This window comes from Manis javanica, chromosome 8 (assembly GCF_040802235.1).
Source record: "Manis javanica isolate MJ-LG chromosome 8, MJ_LKY, whole genome shotgun sequence".
NCBI lineage: Eukaryota > Metazoa > Chordata > Mammalia > Pholidota > Manidae > Manis > Manis javanica.
In genome coordinates, this window is record NC_133163.1 from 102,338,160 (window position 1) to 102,361,708 (window position 23,549).

At 39.9% G+C, this 23,549-nt stretch overlaps 1 protein-coding gene across 9 annotated transcripts in view; it reads right to left on the minus strand.

Moving 5' to 3' along the window:
* Positions 1-21,064: 21,064 nt before the first annotated feature.
* Positions 21,065-23,549, minus strand: part of ATOSA (atos homolog A) — an 82,921-nt gene continuing 80,436 nt past the window's right edge. For all 9 annotated transcript variants that reach the window (XM_073211870.1, XM_037020979.2, XM_017670201.3 and 6 more), the window contains one exon: positions 21,065-21,649. In XM_073211870.1, coding sequence (XP_073067971.1) covers positions 21,496-21,649 — 154 coding nt within the window. In that variant the 3' untranslated portion in view covers positions 21,065-21,495. The remainder of the gene's footprint in view (positions 21,650-23,549) is intronic.

Sequence of the window (23,549 nt, forward strand, 5' to 3'; positions counted from 1 at the left end):
TAAAAGGGGACACTAATAAATGGAAACTCATCCCAGGCTCATGGCTAGGAAGTATTAATATCGTCAAAATGGCCATCCTGCCCAAAGCAACATACAGATTTGATGCAATCCCTCTCAAATTACCAGCAACATTCTTCAATGAATTGGAACAAATAATTCAAAAATTCATATGGAAACACCAAAGACCCCAAATAGCCAAAGCAATCCTGAAAAAGAAGAATCAAGTAGGGGGGATCTCACTGCCCAACTTCAAGCTCTACTACAAAGCCATAGTAATCAAGACAATTTGGTACTGGCACAAGAACAGAGCCACAGACCAGTGGAACAGATTAGAGACTCCAGACATTAACCCAAAGATATATGGTCAAATAATATTTGATAAAGGAGCCATGGACATACAATGGCAAAATGACAGTCTCTTCAACAGATGGTTCTGGCAAAACTGGACAGCTACATGTAAGAGAATGAAACTAGACCATTGTCTAACCCCATATACAAAGGTAATCTCAAAATGGATCAAAGACCTGAATGTAAGTCATGAAACCATTAAACTCTTGGAAAAAAACATAGGCAAAAACCGCTTAGACATAAACATGAGTGACCTCTTCTTGAACATATCTCCCCAGGCAAAGAAAACAACAGCAAAAATGAGCAAGTGGGACTACATTAAGCTGAAAAGCTTCTGTACAGCAAAAGACACCATCAATAGAACAAAAAGGAACCCTACAGTATGGGAGAATATATTTGAAAATGACACATCCAATAAAGGCTTGATGTCCAGAATATATAAAGAGCTCACACGCCTCAACAAACAAAAAACAAATAACCCAATTAAAAAATGGGCAGAGGAACTGAACAGACAGTTCTCTAAAACAGAAATACAGATGGCCAACAAACACATGAAAAGAGGCTCCACATCGCTAATTATCAGAGAAATGCAAATTAAAACTACAATGAGGTATCACCTCACACCAGTTAGGATAGCTGCCATCCAAAAGACAAACAACAACAAATGTTGGCGAGGCTGTGGAGAAAGGGGAACCCTCCTACACTGCTGGTGGGAATGTAAATTAGTTCAACCATTGTGGAAAGCAGTATGGAGGTTCATCAAAATGCTCAAAACAGACCTACCATTTGACCCAGGAATTCCACTCCTAGGAATTTACCCTAAGAACGCAGCAATCAAGTTTGAGAAAGACAGATGCACCCCTATGTTTATTGCAGCACTATTTACAATAGCCAAGAATTGGAAGCAACCTAAATGTCCATCGGTAGATGAATGGATAAAGAAGATGTGGTACATATACACAATGGAATACTACTCAGCCATAAGAAGTGGAAAAATCCAACCATTAGCAGCAACATGGATGGAGCTGGAGAGTATTATGCTCAGTGAAATAAGCCAAGCAGAGAAAAAGAAATACCAAATGATTTCACTCATCTGAGGAGTATAGGAACAAAGGAAAAACTGAAGGAACAAAACAGCAGCGGAATTACAGAACCCAAAAATGGACTAACAGGTACCAAAGGGAAAGGAACTGGGGAGGATGGGTGGGCAGGGATGGATAAGGGGGGGAGAAGAAGAAGGACGGTATTAAGATAAGCATGCATGGGGGGGAGGGAGAAAGGGGAGGGCAGGCTGCACAACACAGAGAGGACAAGAGGTGACTCTACAACATTTTGCTAAACTGATGGACAGTAACCGTAATGTGGTTGTTAGGGGGGACCTGATATAGGGGAGAGCATAGTAAACATAGTATTCTTCATGTAAATGTAGATTAAAAATTAAAAAAAAAAAGATAGGAAGAAAGAAAGAAAAGGGGGATTACTCCTATAGGATAAAACTATTGGTAAATCAAAGATCAACACATGCTTTAAATTTCCTTAATGTTGATCACTTAAAGGGTGTCAGATGATCAGCTATGGAGGTACTCTTTTCTGATAATATTCCTTTCTCTTAATAAAAAAAAAAAAAAAAAAAAGCAGTTACTGTGTGCTGACCTCCAATGAGTTCTGCACAGTGGTATAGAGGGCATGTCAAAGTGTGGGCAAAGGGTCTGTTTGTTTCTATGCAGAAGATCAAGGCCTAGCTTGGATACCCAGAAAATGAACTAAGATACGATATGAGGAGGAGCTTCCGGCATCAGCACTCTCTGGAGGACTCGTGCCGGGGGATGATCATCAAAAAGCCTCCACAGGGATCCGGACGATGCTGCGGTTGTGGCTGCATCCAGCCCACCGTCTCCTGGACTTGCCATAGGAGTGAGGAGGGAGATGTCTAGGCTGGCATGTGCATACAGTGAGACAACAAATTTGACCGGATCTGTACTGTTGGAACTCAACCAGGAGTTGGGAGGGGTGCAAGTTGTAGCACTCCAAAATCTCATGACTATAGACTATCTATGGTTAAAAGAACATATGGGATGTGAACAGATCCCAGAAATGGGCTGCTTTAATTTGTCTGATTGTTCAAGTACAGTTGGACAATATCCATCATATCATAGATAAATTTTTGCAAATGCCTAGGGTGCCTAAATGGTTTTCTTGGCTTCACTGGAGATGATGGTAATTATAGATTTGCTTTGTTTATGTCACCGTATTCCTATTATGTTAATATGTGTGTCCAAATTAGTTAGTAGTTTAAAACCTATACATACTTAAGGTACTCTACAAGAAGATATGTCAAAGAAATAATCAATCCTCCCATGTTTCCTTCAATATGCTACCTCTATAGCTTTTCTTCTTCCTTCCTAATTACAACCCTTAAATAGAATTCGTGCCTCATATCGAATTTACCGAGTATCATAATTCCTCCAGGTGGTAAAGATACCTCGAGACAAGTGCTGGGCATAGAAGCCACAGGGCATAAATCTGCAAAGAAGTAAAAAGCTAACCTTTGCAAACAATATGGCTTCTCTCTCACTTACCAACTTTACATTTCCCTGTATGGCCCCGGAAGATGGCTGGTTAGCCAGAGACGGGTAAGATTCTTCAAGGGAGGAACAACCTAAGACAGGCACAGTCACATGGGGGCCATCAGGTGAGAATTTGGGGATCAACAGAGGTAAGGCTCAGAACCTCAATCCCCCTGCTTTGAGAGAAATCTTCTGCATCCGTGGATGTTTTGCTGCCCTTGTCTAGCCTGGATTAATACTTAGTCCATAGGCACACACCTGATCATCCGATCATCTACATTTGCCCTCTTACAGCACTAAACTATGTTTTCTACCTTTATCTTGCATCTACCTACCACTTCAGCATTTTATTAAATATAAAAATAATAATAATAATAGAGGGAGAAATGTGGGATCAACATATAAATCAAGTACAAAAATCAAATGAATATTCATATTTGACCTGATTGTTTATAGGTCATAATGTGTGATCAAAACCGAAAGTTTCTGTGATGAATGCCCTTGTACTGTTCACCATGTAAGAATTTATTCACAATGTAAGAATTCGTTCACCATGTAAGAACTTGTTCGTTATGCTTCAGAAGATTGGAGACTGACGAGAATTAGGCTTGAGATGAATTAATGATTGTACATTGAGCATTGACCCCCCTATACTGAATTTTATTGTTGTTAACAACTATTTGATCAATAAATATGAAAGATGCCCTCTCAAAAAAAATTAAATAAAATAAAAAATAAAAAAAAAAGATCAAATTTAAAATTCAGAATATGTAAAGCATGCATTACTCGTTGATTTGCAGTTAGTTTTATCCTATCAGGGAGTAATCCCCCTTTTCTTTCTTTCTTTTCTTTTTGTTATCATTAATCTACAATTACATGAAGAATATTATGTTTACAAGGCTATCCCCTACACCAAGTTCCCCCCCACAAACCCAATTACAGTCACGTACATCAGCATAGCAAAATGTTGTAGAATCACTACTTGTCTTCTCTGTGTTACCCAGCCCTCCCCTTTCTCCCACCCCCCACATTATGCATGCTAATCATAATACCCCCTTTCTACTCCCCGCCTTATCCCTCCCTACCCACCCGTCCTCCCCAGTCCCTTTCCCTTTTGTAACTGTTAGTCCATTCTTGGATTCTGTGATTCTTCTGATGTTTTGTTCCTTCAGTTTTTCCTTTGTTCTTATACTCCATAGATGAGTGAAATCATTTGGTATTTGTCTTTCTCTACTTGGCTTATTTCACTGAGCATAATATCCTGTAGCTCCATCCATGATGTTGCAAATGGTAGGATTTGTTTTCCTCTTATGGGTGAATAATATTCCATTGTGTATATGTACCATATCTTCTTTATCCATTCATCTACTGATGGACGTTTAGGTTGCTTAAATATCTTGGCTATTGTAAATAGTGCTGTGAGAAACATAGGGGTGCATCTGTCTTTTTTGAACTGGAGTGCTGCATTCTTAGGGTAAATTCCTAGAGGTGGAATTCCTGGGTCAAATGGTATTTCTATTTTGAGCATTTTGAGGAACCTCCATACTGCTTTCCACAATGGTTGAACTAACTTACATTCCCACCAGCAGTGTAGGAGGTTTCCCCTTTCTCCATAACCTCGCCAACATTTGTTGTTGTTTGTCTTTTGGATGGTGGCGATCCTTACTGGTGAGTGGTGATATCTCATTGTGGTTTTAATTTGCATTTCTCTGATGACAAGCGATGTGGAGCATCTTTTCATGTGTCTGTTGGCCATCTGAATTTCTTCTTTAGAGAACTGTCTATTCAGCTCCTCTGCCCATTTATTAATTGGATTATTTGCTTTTTGTTTGTTGAGGTATGTGAGCTCTTTATATATTTTGGATGTCAACCCTTTATTGGATCTGTCATTTTCGAATATATTCTCCCATACTGTCGGATACCTTTTTGTTCTATTGATGGTGTCCTTTGCTGTACAGAAGCTTTTCAGCTTGATGTAGTCCCATTTGTTCATTTTTGCATTTGTTTCCCTTTCCCAGGGAGATATGGTCAGGAAGAGGTCACTCATGTTTATGTCTAAGAGATTTTCTATGTTTTTTTCTAAGAGTTTTATGGTTTCATGACTTACATTCAAGTCTTTGATCCATTTTGAATTTACTTTTGTTTATGGGGTTAGACAGTGATCCAGTTTCATTCTCTTACATGTAGCTGTCCAGTTTTGCCAGCACCATCTACTAAAGAGACTGTCATTTCCCCATTGTATGTCCATGGCCCCTTTATCGAATATTAGTTGACCATATATGTTTGGGTTAATGTTTGGAGTCTCTATTCTGTTCCAATGGTCTGTGGCTCTGTTCTTGTGCCAGTACCAAATTGTCTTGATTACTGTGGCTTTGTAGTAGAGCTTGAAGTTGGGGAGTGAGATCCCCCCCACTTTATTCTTCCTTCTCAGGATTGCTTTAGCTCTTCGGTGTCTTTGGTGTTTTCACATGAATTTTTGAACTATTTGTTCCAGTTCATTGAAGAATGTTGTTGATAATCTGATAGGGATTGAATCAAATCAGTATATTGTTTTGGGCAGGATGTCCATTTTGACAATACTAATTCTTCCTTGCCAGGAGCATGGGATGAGTTTCCATTTGTTAGTGACCTCTTTAATTTCTCTTAAGAGTGTCTTATAGTTTTCAGGGTATAGGTCTTTCACTTCCTTGGTTAGGTTTATTCCTAGGTATTTTATTCTTTTTGATGCTATTTTGAATGGAATTGTCTTCCTGATTTCTCTATTAGTTCATTGTTAGTGTATAGGAAAGCCACAGATTTCAGTGTGTTAATTTTGTATCCTGCACCTTTGCTGAATTCCAATATTAGTTCTAGTAGTTTTGGAGTGGTGTCTTTAGGGTTTTTTATGTACAATATCAAGTCACCTGTAAATAGTGACAGTTTGACTTCTTTACCAATCTGGATTCCTGGTATTTCTTTGTTTTGTCTAATTGCCGTGGCTAGGACCTCCAGTACTATGTTGAATAGCAGTGGGGAGAGTGGCATCCCTGTCTTGTTCCCGTTCTCAGAGGAAAAGCTTTCAGCTTCTCTCTGTTCAGTATGATATTGGCTGTGGATTTATCATATATGGCCTTTATTATTTTGAGGTACTTGCCCTCTATACCCATTTTGCTGAGAGTTTTTATCATGAATGGATGTTGAATTTTGTCGAATGCTTTTTCAGCATCTATGGAGATGATCATGTAGTTTTTGTCCTTCTTTTTGTTGATGTGGTGGATGATGTTGATAGATTTTCAAATTTGTACCATCCTTGCATCCCTGGGATGAATCCCACTTGGTCATAGTGTATGATCCTTTTGATGTATTTTTTAATTCAGTTTGCTGATATTTTGTTGAGTATTTTTCCATCTATGTTCATCAGGGATATTGGTCTGTAGTTTTCTTATTTGGTGGGGTCTTTGCCTGGTTTTGGTATTAGGGTGATGTTGGCTTCATAGAATGAGTTTGGGAGTATTCCCTCCTCTTCTATTTTTTGGAAAACTTTGAGGAGAATGGGTATAATGTCTTCTCTGTATGTCTGATAAAATTCCGTGTAAATCCATCTGGCCCGGGGTGTTTTTTCTTGGGTAGTTTTTTGATTACGGCTTCAATTTCATTGCTGGTGATTGGTCTGTTTAGATTTTCTGTTTCTTTCTGGGTCAGTCTTGGAAGGTTGTATTTTTCTAGGAAGTTGTCCATTTCTTCTAGGTTTTCCAGCTTGTTAGCATATAGGTTTTCATAGTACTCTCTAATAATTCTTTTTATTTCTGTGGGGTCTGTTGTGATTATTCCTTTCTCGTTTCTGATTCTGTTGATGTGTGTGATTCTCTTTTTCTCTTAATAAGTCTGGCTAGAGGCTTATCTACTTTGTTAATCTTCTCAAAGAACCAGCTCTTGGTTTCACTGATTTTTTCTATTGTTTTATTCTTCTCAATTTTATTTATTTCTTCTCTGATCTTTATTACGTCCCTTCTTCTGCTGACCTTAGGCCTCATTTGTTTTTCTTTTTCCAATCTTGATAATTGTGATGTTAGACTATTCATTTGAGTTTGTTCTTCGTTCTTTAAATATGCCTGGGTTGCTATATACTTTCCTCTTAAGACTGCTTTCGCTGTGTCCCACAGAAGTTGGGCTTTGTGTTGTTGTTGTCATTTATTTCCATATATTGCTGGATCTCCATTTTAATTTGGTTGTTGATCCACTGACTATTTAGAAGCATGTTGTTAAGCCTCCATGTGTTTGTGAGCCTTTTTGCTTTCTTTGTACAATTTATTTCTAGTTTTATACCTTTGTGGTCTGAAAAGTTGATTGCTAGGATTTCAATCTTTTGGAATTTACTGAGGCTCTTTTTGTGGCCTAGTATGTGGTCTATTCTGGAGAATGTTCCATGTGCACTTAAGAAGAATCTGTATCCTGTTGCTTTTGGATGTAGAGTTCTATAGATGTCTGTTGGGTGCATCTGTTCTAGTGTGTTGTTCAGTGTCTCTGTGTCCTTACTTATTTTCTGTCTGGTGGATCTGTCCTTTGGAGCGAGTGGTGCGTTGAAGTCTCCCAAAATGGATGCACTGCATTCTATTTCCTCCTTTAATTCTGTTAATATTTGTTTGATATATGTTGGTGCTCCTGTCTTGGGTGCATATATGTTTATAATGGTTATATCCTCTTGTTGGAGTGAGCCCTTTATCATTATATAATGTCCTTCTTTGTCTCTTGGTACTTTCTTTATTTTGACGTCTATTTTGTCTGATACTAATATTGCCACACCTGCTTTTTTGTCCCTGTTGTTTGCATGAAATATCTTTTTCCATCTCTCAACTTTAAATCTGTGTATGTCTTTGGGTTTTAGGTGAGTCTTTTGTAAGCAGCATAAAGGTGGGTCTTGCTTTTTCATCCATTCTATTACTCTGTGTCTTTTGATTGGCGCATTCAGTCCATTTACATTTAGGGTGATTATTGAAAGATGTACTTATTGTCATTGCAGGCTTTAAGTTTGTGGTTACCAAAGGTTCAAGGTTAGCTTCTTTAGTATCTTACTGTCTAACGTAACTCACTTATTGAGCTATTATCAACACTGGATTCTTTCTTTCTCTCCCTTCTTATTCCTCCTCCTCCATTCTTCATATATTCGGTGTTTCGTTCTGTGTTCTTTTTAGGAGTGCTCCCATCTAGAGCAGCCCCTCTAAGATATCCTGTATAGTTGGTTTGTGGGAGGCAAATTCCCTCAACTTTTGCTTGTCTGGGAATTGTTTAATCCCGCCTTCGTATTTAAATGATAATCGTGCTGGATACAGTATCCTTGGTTCAAGGCCCTTCTGTTTCATTGCATTAAATATATCATGACATTCTCTTCTGGCGTGTAAGGTTTCTGTTGAGAAGTCTGATGATAGCCTGATGGGTTATCCTTTGTAGGTTACCTTTTTTTTCTCTCTGGCTGCCTTTAATACTCTGTGCTTGTCCTTGATCTTTGCCATTTTAATTATTATGTGTCTTGGTGTTGCCCTCCTTGGGACCCTTGTCATGGGAGTTCTGTGTGCTTCTGTGGTCTGAGAGGCCATGTCCTCCCCCAGTTTGGGGAAATTTTCAGTAATTATTTATTCAAGGACACTTTCTATTTCTTTTTCTCTCTGTTCCTCTTCTGGTACTCCTATAATGCAAATATTGTTCCATTTCAATTGGTCACACAGTTCTCTTAATATTCTTTCATTCCTGGAGATCCTTTTATCTCTCTCTGCATCAGCTTCTCTGTGTTCCTGTTCTCTGATTTCCAGTCCATTAATGGTCTCTTGCATCTCATCCACTCTCCTTTGAAGTCCTTCTAGAGATTGTTTTATTTCTGAATTTTCCCTCCTTAGCTGTTGCATATTTGTCTCCAAGTCCATCAGCGCAGTTATGACTTTTATTTTGAATTCTTTTTCAGGAAGATTGGTTAAATCTATCTCCCCAGATTCCTTCTCATAGGAGGATGTGGAGGATGTTTGGGTTAGTCTGGTCTGGATCAAATTTTTCTGCCTTTTCCTGTTCATAGATGCAGTGGTATGCTGTTGGCTCGTCTGTCAACTGGGAGAACCAAGACCCTTTCCAGTTGCTCCTGGCCTTTCTTTACTGGGACAATGGTGACCCCTAGTGGTTGTGTTGGGCATTTGCATGTAGACTGGGTCCCTGTTTCTTGCCCGGCCGCAATGGAGGAAGCTCCCTTACTGTGGGCATGGCCAGCCTCAGACTGCTGCTCTGATATGGCGGGGCTGGGCCGGAACGAGTGGGGGGCTGTTTGTTGCTGTGAGGGGTCTCAGGGCTGTGCTGCTGCCCAGGGGGTTAGGGCATCCAGAGTTCCCCAGAATTCCCAGCTGCTGGACCAAGTGTCCCGGGATGCTTCCGTTCAGCGGTGGGGTTCCTGTCCCTTTAAAACTTTCAAAAAACATTAGCTTTTCTTTGTCCCAGGGGCACCGGCTACAGGGACTCGCTCGCAGGTTTTACTGTCCTGTTTCACTCATTTCCCACACTCCTCGCACTGTGTGTCTGCGCCCTGGGTGCGGATGGCTAGGGCGTCTATTTAGCAGTCCTGGGCTCCCTCTCCCTCCCCGCTCCAACTCCTCTCCTCTTGCGAGGAACTGGGGTGAGGGGCGCTTGAGTCCCGCCGGGCTGGGGCTTGTATTTCACTCCCTTTGTGAGGTGCTGAGTTCTCACAGGTGTGGATTTAGTCTGGCTATTGTCCTGTATCTTCAGGTCTCTCTTTTAGGGATAGTTTTATTTTCAAAAATATATATGTTTTTGGGAGGAGATTCCCACTGTCCTACTCATGCTGCCATCTTTGCTCCACCTCCTCTATGAAATATCTTTTTAAATCCCTTCCCTTTCAGTGTGTGTATGTCTGGGTTTGAAGTGAGTCTCTGGTGGGCAGCATACAGATGGGTCTTGTTTTTTTATCCATTCTGTAACTCTGTGTCTTTTGACTGGTGCATTCAGTCCATTTGTATTTACGGCGATTATTGATAGATATGTACTTAATGCCATTGCAGGCTTTGGATTCATGGTTACCAAAGTTCAAGGGCAGCTTCTTTACTAGCTATCAGTCTACCTTAACTCACTTATTATGCTATTATAAATACGATGATTCTTTTTTCTCTCTCTTCTTTTTCTTCCTCCTCCACTCTATATGTTAAGTGTTATATTCTGTACTCTTTGTGTATCCCTTAACTGACTTTGTGGGCAGCTGATTTTATTTTTCATTTGGTTAGTATTTAGTTGGTTTACTTCCTTTGCTATTGTGGTTTTATTTTCTCTGATGACAGCTATTTAGCCTTAAGCATACTTGCATCTAGAACAGTCCCTTTAAAATACACTGAAGAGGTGGTTTGTGGAAGGTAAATTCCTTCAACTTTGGCTTATATGGGAATTGTTTAATCCCTCCTTTAAATTTCAATGATAACCTAGCTGGGTAGAGTATTCTTCTTTCGAGGCCCTTCCATTTAATTGCATTCAGTGGCATATCATGTCACTCCCTTCTTGCTGAGAAGTCTGATGATAGCCTGATGGGTTTTCCTTTGTAGGTGATCTTATTTCTGTCTCTTGCTGCTTTTAGACATCTCTCCTTATCCTTAATATTTGCCATTTTAATTATTATATGTCTTGGTGTTGTCCTCTTTGGGTCCCTTGTGTTGGCAGATCTGTGAACTTCCATGGCCTAAGATACTATTTCCTTCCCCAGATTGGGGAAGTTTTCAGCAATTATTTCTTCAAAGACACTTTCAAAGACTTTTTCTCTCTCTCTTTTACTCCGGGTACCCCTATAATGTGAATATTGTTCCCTTTGGATTGGTCACACAGTTCTCTTAATATTCTTTCATTCCTAGACATTCTTTTTCTTTCTCTGCTTCAGCTTCTCCGTATTCCTGTTCTCTGATTTCTTTTCCATTAGTGGTCTCCTCCACCTCATCTAATCTGCTTTTAAATCCCTCCACTGTTTGTTTCATTTCTGTTATCACCATCCTGAATTCATTCCTTAGATCTTGAATATTTTTCAGCATCTCCTTCAGCATGCTTGACTTTTATTTTGAATTCTTTTTTGGGAAGATTGGTGATTTCAGTCTCACCAAGCCCTCTTTCTGCTGTTTGAGGGATTTTGGTTTAACAAGTTTCTTCTGCCTTTTCATGGTCCTGGAGTGATGGTAGCTGTCACCAGCAAGTGCCATGGGTGTCAGCTGGGAGGACACAGTCCCTTCCTGCTTGCCGGTCACTGTGCCTGTCTCCACTGTCAGTGCCAGTTAACCGCTCACAGAGATCAGCTTCTCGGTTAATCCCCTAGGTTGCCATGGGCAGGGTGGCCCTAAGGATGGCCAAGGGTGATGGCAGGGGTCACAGGTGAGCAGTGTGTGTTCTGCCTCAAGAATAAAGCCCCTTTGTGACTCCAGGTCTCAGTGCCCTTCTCCACTCTCTGTGCTGGTCAACCGAGTGCAGGGGGAAGACTTTGGATTAATCCCCTTAGCTGCCGTGGGTGGGGAGGCACTCAGGACGGCCTAGGGCATTGGTGGGAGTCACAGGTGAGTGGTGTGTGTTGTGCCATGTGAACAAAGCCCCTTCGTGGCTCCTGGTTACAGCGCCCATCTGTGCTGTCTGTGGTGGTCAACTGCGTGTAGGGAGGGTCCTCTGGGTATGGGCCAGTTAGACACATGCAGGGAGACGCCTCTGTGTTAAGCTGTATAGTTGTTGTAGGCAGGGCTGCCCTCTGGCCAGTCTGCAGCAATGGTGTGGACAGCTTGTCTGCACACAGGTGCTGGCACGGAGGAAGGAATGACAGGCTGCTTATTGCAGTGTGGGACCTCGGGGTTGTGTTGCCAACCCAGGGGATAAGGTGCCTGAAGCTCCTAAATGTTCCCAGCCTGCTGGGCCGAGTGTGCCAGGACGATTTTGTCCACCTGTTAAACCCTTGCCCCTTAAGACTTTAAAGTGCCTGCTTTTCTTTTGTCCCAGGGCAGCCAGTTGTGGGAACCTGTTTGCAGTCTTAGTCTCAGACTTTGATTTTCAGCTCCTCTAATCTCCAGACAACTATGCAATGTGGATCTGTGCTCCTGGGGCAGATTTCTAGGGCTGGGTATTTAGCAGTCCTGGACTTCCACTCCCTCCCTACTCTGATTCTTCTCCTCCCACTGGTGAGCTGGGGTGAGAGGAGTGCTCGGGTCCCGCTGGGTTGCAGCTTTTTACTTTACCCTTTTCCATGAGATGTATGTTGACTTCTCCCAGATGTAGACTGGCTGGTGTACTGCTACTTCTGGTCATTCTTTTAGGAATAGTTGTATTTGCTGTATTTTCAAAATATATGTGCTTTTGGGAGGAGATTTCCGCCACACTACTCATGCTGCTGTCTTTTCCTCCTCCTTTTATTTCATTTTAGAATATATCCATACTCTCTCTGAAGTATGGCTTTAGGTACTAAATAACATATAATTTGCTTACAATGCCTAGCACATACACAGAAGGCATTTATGTTTTCTTCTTCCTTTCACGGAGTCCAAATTTAAGACATATATCTTTCACAGATCCATGATGGAGTAGAATCGGCTGATTCCAATTTCACATAGTCTTAGGGATTGAGAGTGAATTCCTACCATAATGAAAAGCCTACTTTCTGTCTAGACTGATACTTGTTCCTTGGGCTAGTAGACCATGTGGAGTGTCATATACCAAAATTTCAATAGTGACCACCTCTGTAAAGTGATAACTAGAAGGGGGTGCAGAGGGACTCTCATATTTACTTTATATAATTATGTAGTAGAAATATTTTAATAAATACATATTGCATAAATTTTTAAAATTAAATTAAAAAATAATCAGTTTCATCTGCAAAACTAATTAGGGAAGAATTGGGAATTGCAAGCATAAGTCCTTGAAGGAGAAATTTTTTCGCTTGTTTAACCCTGTGGGAATGATGGACCTCGTGGAGGAAAATGGCAGGAGAAGGGTAATTCTGTTTGGTGACTTCGGGCCAGTATTCATTTCATCACTTATTAATAGTTCTCATTCTCATATGATAAGAAAATCTCCAAAGACGTTCTGCAGATTGTGACCTGGAATTCCTTCCTTTAAAGGAAGTTATCAGGTACCAATTGTACCTTCAGTGAGGATGTCTCTGTCATCTATCATAGGTGGCACTGTTGTCCGTCTGCTGGTATCTTTACTTGCACACCAACACTCAACCTAGTGACAATTTGTCAGTACAATGAGAAGTGATATAGCAAGTGTGTTAGTGTCTTGGCTTATGACAAATGAAGGGTGGAAAAAGCACCATCATGATATAGTGCCAGGGAATAGCAGACAGCAGCTGGTGACCATACTTCACTGGGTAAAACAACACTGTCAAAATGGCCCTGAGGAGTAGAGGGACAAAATGTCAGCATGTTTCCCTTGCATAAACTTCCCAGCAGAGCACAAAATGCATTCAGATGCTTCAATCATATACTTGAAATTTTCTAAAAAATGCCTAGAGAGGGAGATTCAAGATGGCAGGGTGAGAGGCAAGACAGAGAACTCCCAAAACCACAGACAGTGTGAAAATATGGTTAATACAACTAACCCTAAAACAGCAACAGGAAAGAAGGCTGCACCAGACTGCACACAGACCTCACGAACAGAGCAGACCTCATGAAACAGGGTCAGGAACAAAAGCCTGAATCCGGCAAAACACAGGCCCTTCCTGCACCCGAGCTCACTGGCGGGAGGAAGAGAAATGGAGCGGGGAGGGGGTGGAGGCTTGGGACTGCTGAACACCCAGCCCTGGAGCTCTGCTTTGGGAGCAGAAACCTACCTTGTTTTGCCAACCCAGGGGATAGGGTGCCTGAAACTCCTAAATGTTCCCAGCCTGCTGGGCTGAGTGTGCCAGGACGATTTTGAGTGTGCCAAGAACTCTGGAGGTTGGGGAGCTCGGACAGGTGGAGTGCTTGAGAGACTGACACTCCGGCCGTTTGTGGAGGAGGGGACCCACACCCAGCTGCTCTGTGACAGAGGAAAGGCGGGAGGTCTGAGAGGCTTCCTAGGCTTCCTAGTAGTGAGAGGGCTGCTGAGGGAGCGGGGTTGGCACGGAGCTTGCTGTGCAGGGGAGGGGAGAGCTGGTTATCTGGGTGTGCTCGGCCCAGCTGCTTGAGAACTTTGAGGAGCTTCAGGTGCTCCATCCCCCTGGCTGCCTGCTCAACTCCGAGGACCCCCCACTTGACACGCAGTCTGCTGTGCCTTCCTCTTAGCCTGCTTGCACCAGCTCACAAACCGGCAGTCACTGTGCTGGCATCAGGCCAGAGGGAAGCCCCACCTACAACAGCTAGAGACGCTGAGCAGAGGCCTACACCTGGGTGCTCGGCCCACTGGCCCTGACACTGCAGACAGGCACCACAGACGGGAATCAGGAAACAGACCTTTCCACCCCCCAGGCACCAGCTCTGCTCCCCCATGACCCCCAGCCTCACTCTAGGGGCTGAGCAGCTCCAGAGACTGGAGCATCTGGGCACTAGCGGGCACCACACAGAAATAGGAAATGTAAAAAGAACATTATTCAGACCAAAATCTCACAAACCCCAGAAAAAGGGCCAAATGAAACTGAACTCACCAATCTGCCTGAAAGAGAGTTCAAAATAAAAATCATAAACATGCTATGGAGTTACAGAAAAATATTCAAGAACTAAGGAATGAATTTAAGTCAGAGATTCAATCATTAAGAAACTCCATATCTGAAATGAAACATACAATGGAGGGATTTAAAAGCAGATTAGATGTAGTAGAAGAGATGGGTAATGGAATAGAAATTAGAGAAGAGGAATACAAAGAAGCTGAGGCACAGAGAGAAAAAAGAATCTCTAAGAATGAAAGAATATTGAAAGAACTGTGTGACCAATCCAAACAGAAAAATATTTGCATTATAGGGGTACCTGAAGAAGAAGAAGAGAGAAAAAGGATAGAAAGCATCACTGAGGAGGTAACTGCTGAAAACTTCCCCCGTCTGGGGAAGGAGATAGTCTCTTAAGCCATGGAGGTGCACAGATCTCCCAACACAAGGGACCCAAGGAAGACAACAACATGACATATAATAATTAAACTGGCAAAGATCAAGGATAAAGACAGACTTTTAAAAGCAGCTAGGGAGAGAAAAAAGATCACATAAAAAGGAAAACCCATCAGGCTATCATCAGACTTCTCAACAGAAACCTTACAGGCCACAAGGGAGTGACATGATATATTTAATGCAATGAAACAGAAGGGCCTTGAACCAAAGATAATTACCCAGCAAGGTTATCACTTAAATTTGAAGGAGGGATTAAACAATTTTCAAATAAGAAAAAATTGAGAGAATTTACCTCCCACAAAATACCTCTACAGTGCATTTTGGAGGGACTCCTACAGATGGAAGTATTATTAAGGCTAAATAGATGTCACCCAAGGGATAGACAAAGAATAAAGAATATGATTCAGAACATATAAAGAATGGAGGAGGAAGAAAATGAGGGGAAAAAAAAGGAACCTTTAGGTTGTGTTTACAATAGCACATGAAGTGAGTTAAATTAGACTGTTAGATAGTGAGGGAATTACCCTTGAACCTTTGGTAACCAGGAAGCTAAAGCCTGCAATGGCAATAAGTACATACCTATCGATAATTACCCTAAATGTAAATGGACTGAGTGCACCAATCAAAAGACACAGAGTCACTGAATGGATAAAAAACAAAACTCGTCTATATGCTGCCTACAAGAGACTCACTTCAAACCCAAAGACATACACACACTGAAAGTAAAGGGATGGAAAAATATATTTCATGCGACTAATAGAAAAAAGCAGGAATTGCAGTACTTGTATCAGACAAAATAGACTTCAAAACAAAGAAAGTAACGAGACAAAGAAGTACATTACATAATGATAAAGGGGTCAGTCCAACAAGAGGATATAACTGTTATAAATATATATGCACCAAACACAAGATCACCTACATATGTGAAACAAATACTAACAGAATTAAATTGGGAAATAGAACACAATGCATTCATTTTGGGAGACTTCAACACTCCACTCACTTCAAAGGACAGATCAACCACACAGAAAATAAATAAACAGACAGATGCACTGAACAACGCATTAGAACAGATGGACCTAACAGACATCTACAGAACACTCCATCTTCTCAAGTGCACATGGAACATTTTCCAGAATAGATCATATACTAGGCCACAAAAAGAACTACAGTAAATTAAAAAAGATTGAAATTGTACTAACCAGTTTCTCAGATCACAAAGGTATGAAACTAGAAATAAATTACTCAAAGAAAATGAAAAAGCCCACAAACACGTGGAGGCTTAATAACATGCTCCCAAATAATCAATGGGTCAATGACCAAGTAAAAACAGAGATCTAGCAATATAGGGAGACAAATGATAACAATAATTCAACACCACAAAATCTGTGGGATGCAGTGAAGGCCATGGATATACAATGGGGAAATGGCAGCCTCTTCAACAGCTGGTGTTGGCAAAACTGGACAGCTACATGTAAGAGAATGAAACTGGATTATTGTCTAACCCCATATACAAATATTGGATATTTATAATATCCAATAAATAAAATTGAGAAGAACAAAACAACAGAATCAATGAAAGCAAGACCTGGTTCTTTGAGAAAATAAAAAATAGATAAAACCCTAGCCAGACTTAAAAAGAAAAAAAGAGAGTCTACACACATAAACAGAATCAGAAATGAGAAAGGAAAAATCACGATGGACACCACAGAAATACAAAGAATTATGACAGAATACTATGAAAAATTATATGGTAACAAATTGGATAACCTAGAAGAAATGGACAACTTTTCTAGGAAAATACAACCTTCCAAGGCTGACCCAGCAAGAAACAGAAAATCTGAATAGACCAATTACCAGCAAAGAAATTGAATTGGTAATCAAAAACTATCTAAGAACAAAATACCTGGACCAGATGCTTTCACTGCTGAAATTTATCAGATATTTAGTGAAGACCTAATACCCATCCTCCTTAAAGTTTTCCAAAAAGTAGAAGAGGAGGAAATACTTCCAAACTCACTCTACAAGGCCAACATCACTCTAACACTAAAACCAGGCAAAGACACCACAAAAAAGGAAAATTACAGACCAATATCCCTGATGAACATAGATGCAAAAATATTCAACAAAATATTAGCAAACTGAAATTAAAAAGATCATGATCAAGTGGGATTCATCCCAGCTATGCAAGGATGGTACAACATTCGAAAATCCATCAACATCATCTACTACATCAAGAAGGACAAAAACCTATGATCATCTCCATAGATACTGAAAAAGCATTCAAGAAAATTCAACATCCAAACATGATAAAAACTCTGAACAAAATGGGTATAGAGGGCAAGTATCTCAACATAATAAAGGCCATATATGACAAACCCACAGCCAACATTATACTTAACAGTGAGAAGCTGAAATCTTTTCCTCTAAGATTAGGAACAAGACAAGGATACCCACTCTCCCCAGTTTTATTCAACATAGTTCTAGGGGTCCTAGCCATGGCAATCTGAGAACAAAAAGAAATAAAAGGCATCCACTCCAAAACTACTAGAACTAATATCTGAATTCAGTAAAGTTCTGGGATACAAAATTAATACACAGAAATCTGTTACATTCCTATACACTAACGAGGAACTAGCAGAAAGAGAAATCAGGAAAACAATTCCATTCACAATTGCATCAAAAAGAATAAAATACCTAGGAATAAACCTCACCAAGGAAGGGAAAGACTTATACTCTGAAAACTACAAGACACTCATGAGAGAAATTAAAGAAGATACCAATAAATGGAAACACATTCCATGCACATGGATAGGAAGAATTAATATTGTCAAAATAGCCATCCTGCCTAAAGCCATCTATAGATTCAATGCAATCTGTATGAAAATACCAACAGCATTCTTCAATGAACTAGAGCAAATAGTTCTAAAATTCATATGGAACCACAAAAGACCCCGAATAGCCAAAGCAACCCTGAGAAGGAAGACCAAAGCAGGGGGAATTACGCTCCCTGACTTCAAGCTCTACTACAAAGCCACAGTAATCAAGACAATTTGGTACTGGCACAAGAACAGACCCATAGACCAATGGAACAGACTAGAGAATCCAGATATAAACCCAAGCATACATGGTCATTGAATATACAATAAAAGAGTTATGGATATACAATGGGGAAATGGCAGCCTCTTCAACAGCTGGTGTTGGCAAAACTGGACAGCTACATGTAAGAGAATGAAACTGGATTATTGTCTAACCCCATATACAAAAGTCAATTCAAAATGAATCAAAGACCTGAATGTAAGTCATGAAACCATAAAACTCTTAGATAAAAACATGGGCAAAAATCTCTTGGATATAAACATGAACCACTTCTTCATCTTCCTGGGCAAGGGAAACAAAAGCAAAAATGAACAAGTGGGACTATATCAAACTAAAAAGCTTCTGTACAGTAAAGGACACCATCAGTAGAACAAAAAGACATCTAACAGTATGGGAGAATATATTCATAAATGACATATCCGATAAGGGGTTGACATCCAAATTATATAAAGAGCTCATGCACCTCAACAAACAAAAAGCAATAATCCAATTAAAAAATGGGCAGAGGAGAATATAATCCAATTAAATAATGGGCACAGGATCTGAACAGACACTTCTCTGAAGGAGAAATTCAGATGGCCAACAGACACATGAAAAGATGCTCCACATCGCTAATCGTCAGAGAAATGCAAATTAAAACCACAATGAGCTATCACCTCACACCAGTAAGGATAGCCACCATCCAAAAGACAAACAGCCACAAATGTTGGCGAGGTTGTGGAGAAAGGGGAACGAACCCTCCTACGCTGCTGGTGGGAATGTAAATTAGTTCAACCATTGTGGAAAGCAGTATGGACGTTCCTCAAAAAGCCCAAAATAGAAATACCATTTGACCCAGGAATTCCACTTCTAGGAATTTACCCCAAGAATGCAGCAGCCCAGTTTCAAAAAGACAGATGCACCCCTATGTTTATCGCAGCACTATTTACAATAGCCAAGAAATGGAAGCAACCTAAGTGTCCATCAGTAGATGAATGGATAAGGAAGAGGTGGTACATATACACAATGGAATATTATTCAGCCATAAGAGGAAAACAAATCCTACCATTTGCAACAATATGAATGGAGCTAGAGGGCATTATACTCAGTGACATAAGCCAGGTGGAGAAAGACAACATCAAATGATTTCACTCATCTGTGGAGTGAAAGAACAAGGCAAAAACTGAAGGAACAAAACAGCAGCAGACTCACAGAACTCAAGAATGGACTAAAAGTTACCAAAGGAAAAGAGACTGGGGAAAATGGGTGGGAAGGGAGGGTAAGGGGAGAAAAGGGTTATTACGATTAGCACACATAATGTAATGGTGGGGGTGGGGATATGGGGTAGGCAGTATAACACAGAGAAGACAAGTAGTGATTCTATAGCATCTTATTATGATGGACAGTGACTGTAATGGGGTATGTGGTGGGGCTTGATAATGGGGGGAGTCTAGTAACCATAATGTTGCTCATGTAATTGTACATTAATAATACCAAAAAAAAATGCCTAGAGAGATGGAAGACCATGGAGTAGAAAGAATTCTGGTAAGATTACAATGTATCCACATAGAAAGGCACCTGCATACAACATAGGTCACTAATTTTTGGATCATTAGAGGTCAAAGAAGCAATAACATCTTTTTTAAAAAGCATTTTGATGTCTTATTATATGGTGTCTTAACTACTTGGTGTTTTCCAAGCTTTGTATAAAATTATCAGTGTTGACTCTTGTCAAATGTATAAGAAGTCTAGATACATGCATTGAAATACTTATTCCCAGAATGAGATGACAGAATTTAAGAAGACACATTAACAAAACTCTCACCCTATTTTCTTAATCACACAGACCCAGAAAATTTACAGGACTCTTAGAGTCACTCCCATCAGATACCATTAGTGTAAGGATACAATGCAAACCTTTTGGGTCCTAATTTCATGTTGTTGCTACACAGCCTGAAGATTAGGAACAAATCTTCATAAATTTGTGATACTGAAAAGTTTTATTTTTGTTTTATGGACTGTTAAGTAGCCTTTTGTCTTTTAACTGGTATTTTAAAATAAATGTATAAGAGGCTTTTTGCTGGCCACTCCACAGCCTGCAGCCACACACCCATCATTGGTCTGGATTCTCTTGAACAGTCTATCCCCTAGTACCTGAGGACTTTCCTGTCTCCCAAATTCCAGGCAGCTCACCTGGTTCTAGACTCCCAGGTCTCCTGGATCTGGCCTGCACCAGTGGTCTGTGTTCTCTAACCGGCTCGCTCTTTGCCCCAGCATGCCTGGTATTTGTGCCCTTGCTGTCTGATCTGCTGTTGCCCGCTGCCCTCACACAAACACCTAAAACCACTCTTCTTTCTGAGAGAGATGGAGGGAAGGCTTTTGATGCATTCAGTCAAGTTCCCTTGCTCAGTTATTTCCCCAGTTGCCAAATGCCTTCCATTTGACTCCAAACAAGAAAGGGATTAATTGGGACAAGACTCTAGACATCTTCTCTCTCCTCTTGTCAACTGTAAACCTAGGATGGAAACTGATGGCTACCAGAAATTCACTCAATCACATGTCTTGTTTAAAAATAAAGATCAAATACACGATTCTTTGGGTTTTTTTGCATATATTTACAATATAAATACTAATTTTTTTCCAAAGTACATATTCTTTTAACAATTTGCAAAAGTTACCTAGCATGGGACAGCAATTTAAAGCCTCTGTAGTAGTGATTAAGGAAAAATAGAACTGTTTTTGGGATAAGGGATTCTAGAAGGAATATGAATGGGCATGATGATCTGAACTTGCAGAAGGAATGTGAAGCAGCTTAGTCTGCATGGCACCGCTAATACAGCGTGTCAAAGGACTACTATGTGACACAGCAGCCTGGATAGGGTGTTGTGAAAACTAAACCTGGGAGATATAAAAAGTATTCATGCTTGCATAGAGCATTAATCTTAAAGAAGCTCAACATTTCATTCTTATTTTCAATAACTTAAATGAACACTACTTAAAACACATCACACAAAATTAAAGACTTGTGCATATATTTCAGATTTCAACATTAATGTCAAAAATACATAGTATGATTTTACATAGGATCTGTGCTACATTAGAACACTAGAGACGAACATCACTTGAGTATTAAGGAAAACATTAAATATTAAATAATTGAGAAATAAAATGTGTAAACACTAATCTAACTGGGGTGGGGGGACTGCTATTGCAACGTGTCCATTGAAGTGGTTTCAACAGTACAAAAAGGACTAGGACATAAGAGTTTCCAGTCTACTTGGTATATGTGGATCTCATTCCAGGAATCCTTTAATAAAAACTGGTCCAGGATAACAAGAGAAGATCCACTCTCCTGGTTGTTAATTTGGTACACTCCACTCTACACTAATATTTACTTTCAAACTTGGGTACTCAGCAAATACTTTGAATTGTCACTCCTTATCAACATCTTGGTGAAAACTGAGGGTTTGTTGGCGATTCAGTGTAAGATTTGAGTTCATATGCAGCACCACTATCAACTTCCATTGACTTTCTAGAGAACAGGAGCCGTACGTCTCTATGGAGGTAGATCTTTCCAGATTTAGAACTCTGGAACCTAAACAAACAAAAAGATGCATCATTTCAGAGAATGAATCTTTAAAACAAACACACGTGAGTAATTAAAATGTGAAAGCAGGAAGAATGTCTGGCCACAATATTAACAGTAACTCTTTAACAAGGTATTTAAAGTCTTATATTGCCAAAGTATGTGCTGCTGTTTCAGTGCCTGCCCATGACTATTCCCTAAAACAATCCATACTTCCTTTCCCTCTTACAATGCCAGAGATGCTTCTTTCTGTAAATTTGGGTTTCATATACAATCCTGTTTCACCCCTGACATCACAGTATGTGTGCCTATCCTCAACTACAGTCAAGGTTCAGTTCCTATCAGCCAGTTATACCAAATTTGGGACTTGCAGCCCTAGCATCTTCCAGCCACATAGACTGACCCATGTCACACAACTTGCCCTCCCACAGTTCTGAGGCCATTAAAATGGATTACACACTTGTAGAGTCACCACAAAAAATAATCAAGTTCTGAGGGCATGAGAAAGGACTGCTATCATCAGTAGTGGCTAGCTTAAAAAAACAAAACAAAACCCAAATCATCATCAAAAATCTAGAAAAATGTTGGCAGCCAAATGAAAATGATTAACAAAACTGTATATGGGACTGTTTTTAATCTGCTAATATCTATAGCATAATTCAAGGGGCCAAAGTCTTTCATCACATAAGCTTATTTAGCAGATAGCCAAACATACCCTTTAGTGCTAATTTCTTTGGTTATCCCTTTGCAGAGCAGAAATGTTCTGTGAATTTGTGGATTTTATTCCTAAGTTAGTGGAAAAATTTAGTGGTTGGTTATATACATGAAGGCAGAATTCTGACTGGCTCACTCTTCAATTTTTTCTTTAGTTTTTCACCTTCTCAATCTGGAGGAAAAAATGGTGAGCTTTGGGATGTATACTTACATATACTTTAAGTACTATATACTTTGTGAAGTGTATATATGTAGATATACTAGCTAAGCACAGTATGTGTGCATGTATACATAATTCCCAAAAAGGTTTCTTTATAGTATTTCAAGTATCTCCAAGCATACCTCAGAGATATTAGAGATATCAAAGGTTTGGTTCCTAACTACCACAATAAAGCAAATATTGTGAAGCAAGCCAAATAAATTTTTTGGCTTTCCAGTGCATATAAAAGTTATGTTCACATTATACTGTAGTCCATTAAGTGTGCAATAGTATTTATGCCTAAAAAAACCAATGTATATACCTTAATTAAATAATACCTCATTGCTAAAAAATTCTAGCCATCATCTGAGTTTTCAGCAAGCCATATTCATTCTGCTGGTGAAGGGTGTTGCCTTGATGCTGATGACTAATCAGTAGGGTGAGTGTGGCAATTTCTTAAAAAAAGACAACAATGCTAAAATGAGAGTCATGTGACTCTTCTTTCCACTTGAACACTTAAAGGCCATTGTAGGGTTATTAACTGGCCTAATTTCAATATTGCTGTATCTCAAGGAATAGGGTGGCCCAAGGAGAGGGAGAGAGATGGGGAAAAGGCCAGTCAGTGAAGCAATCAGAACTCACAATTCATGGATTAAGTGAGACATTAGTGTGGGGTTCATCACACCCCAAAACAATTACAATAGTAACATTGAAGATCACTGACCTCAGATCACCATAACAAACATAATAATGAAAAGTGTGAAATATTGAGAAAAATACCAAAATGACACAGAGATACGAAGTGAGCAAATGCTGTTGAAAAAAATGGCATTGATAGACTTGTTTGACACAGGGTTGTCACAAACCCTCAATTTGTAAAAAAAATATAAATTTGTGAAGCACAATAAAATGAGGTATGCCTGTAATCATTACATGGAGATTATATTATAAAAACTGGGGTAGTTGATATTTACTTTGGTGAATGTTGGTTACATA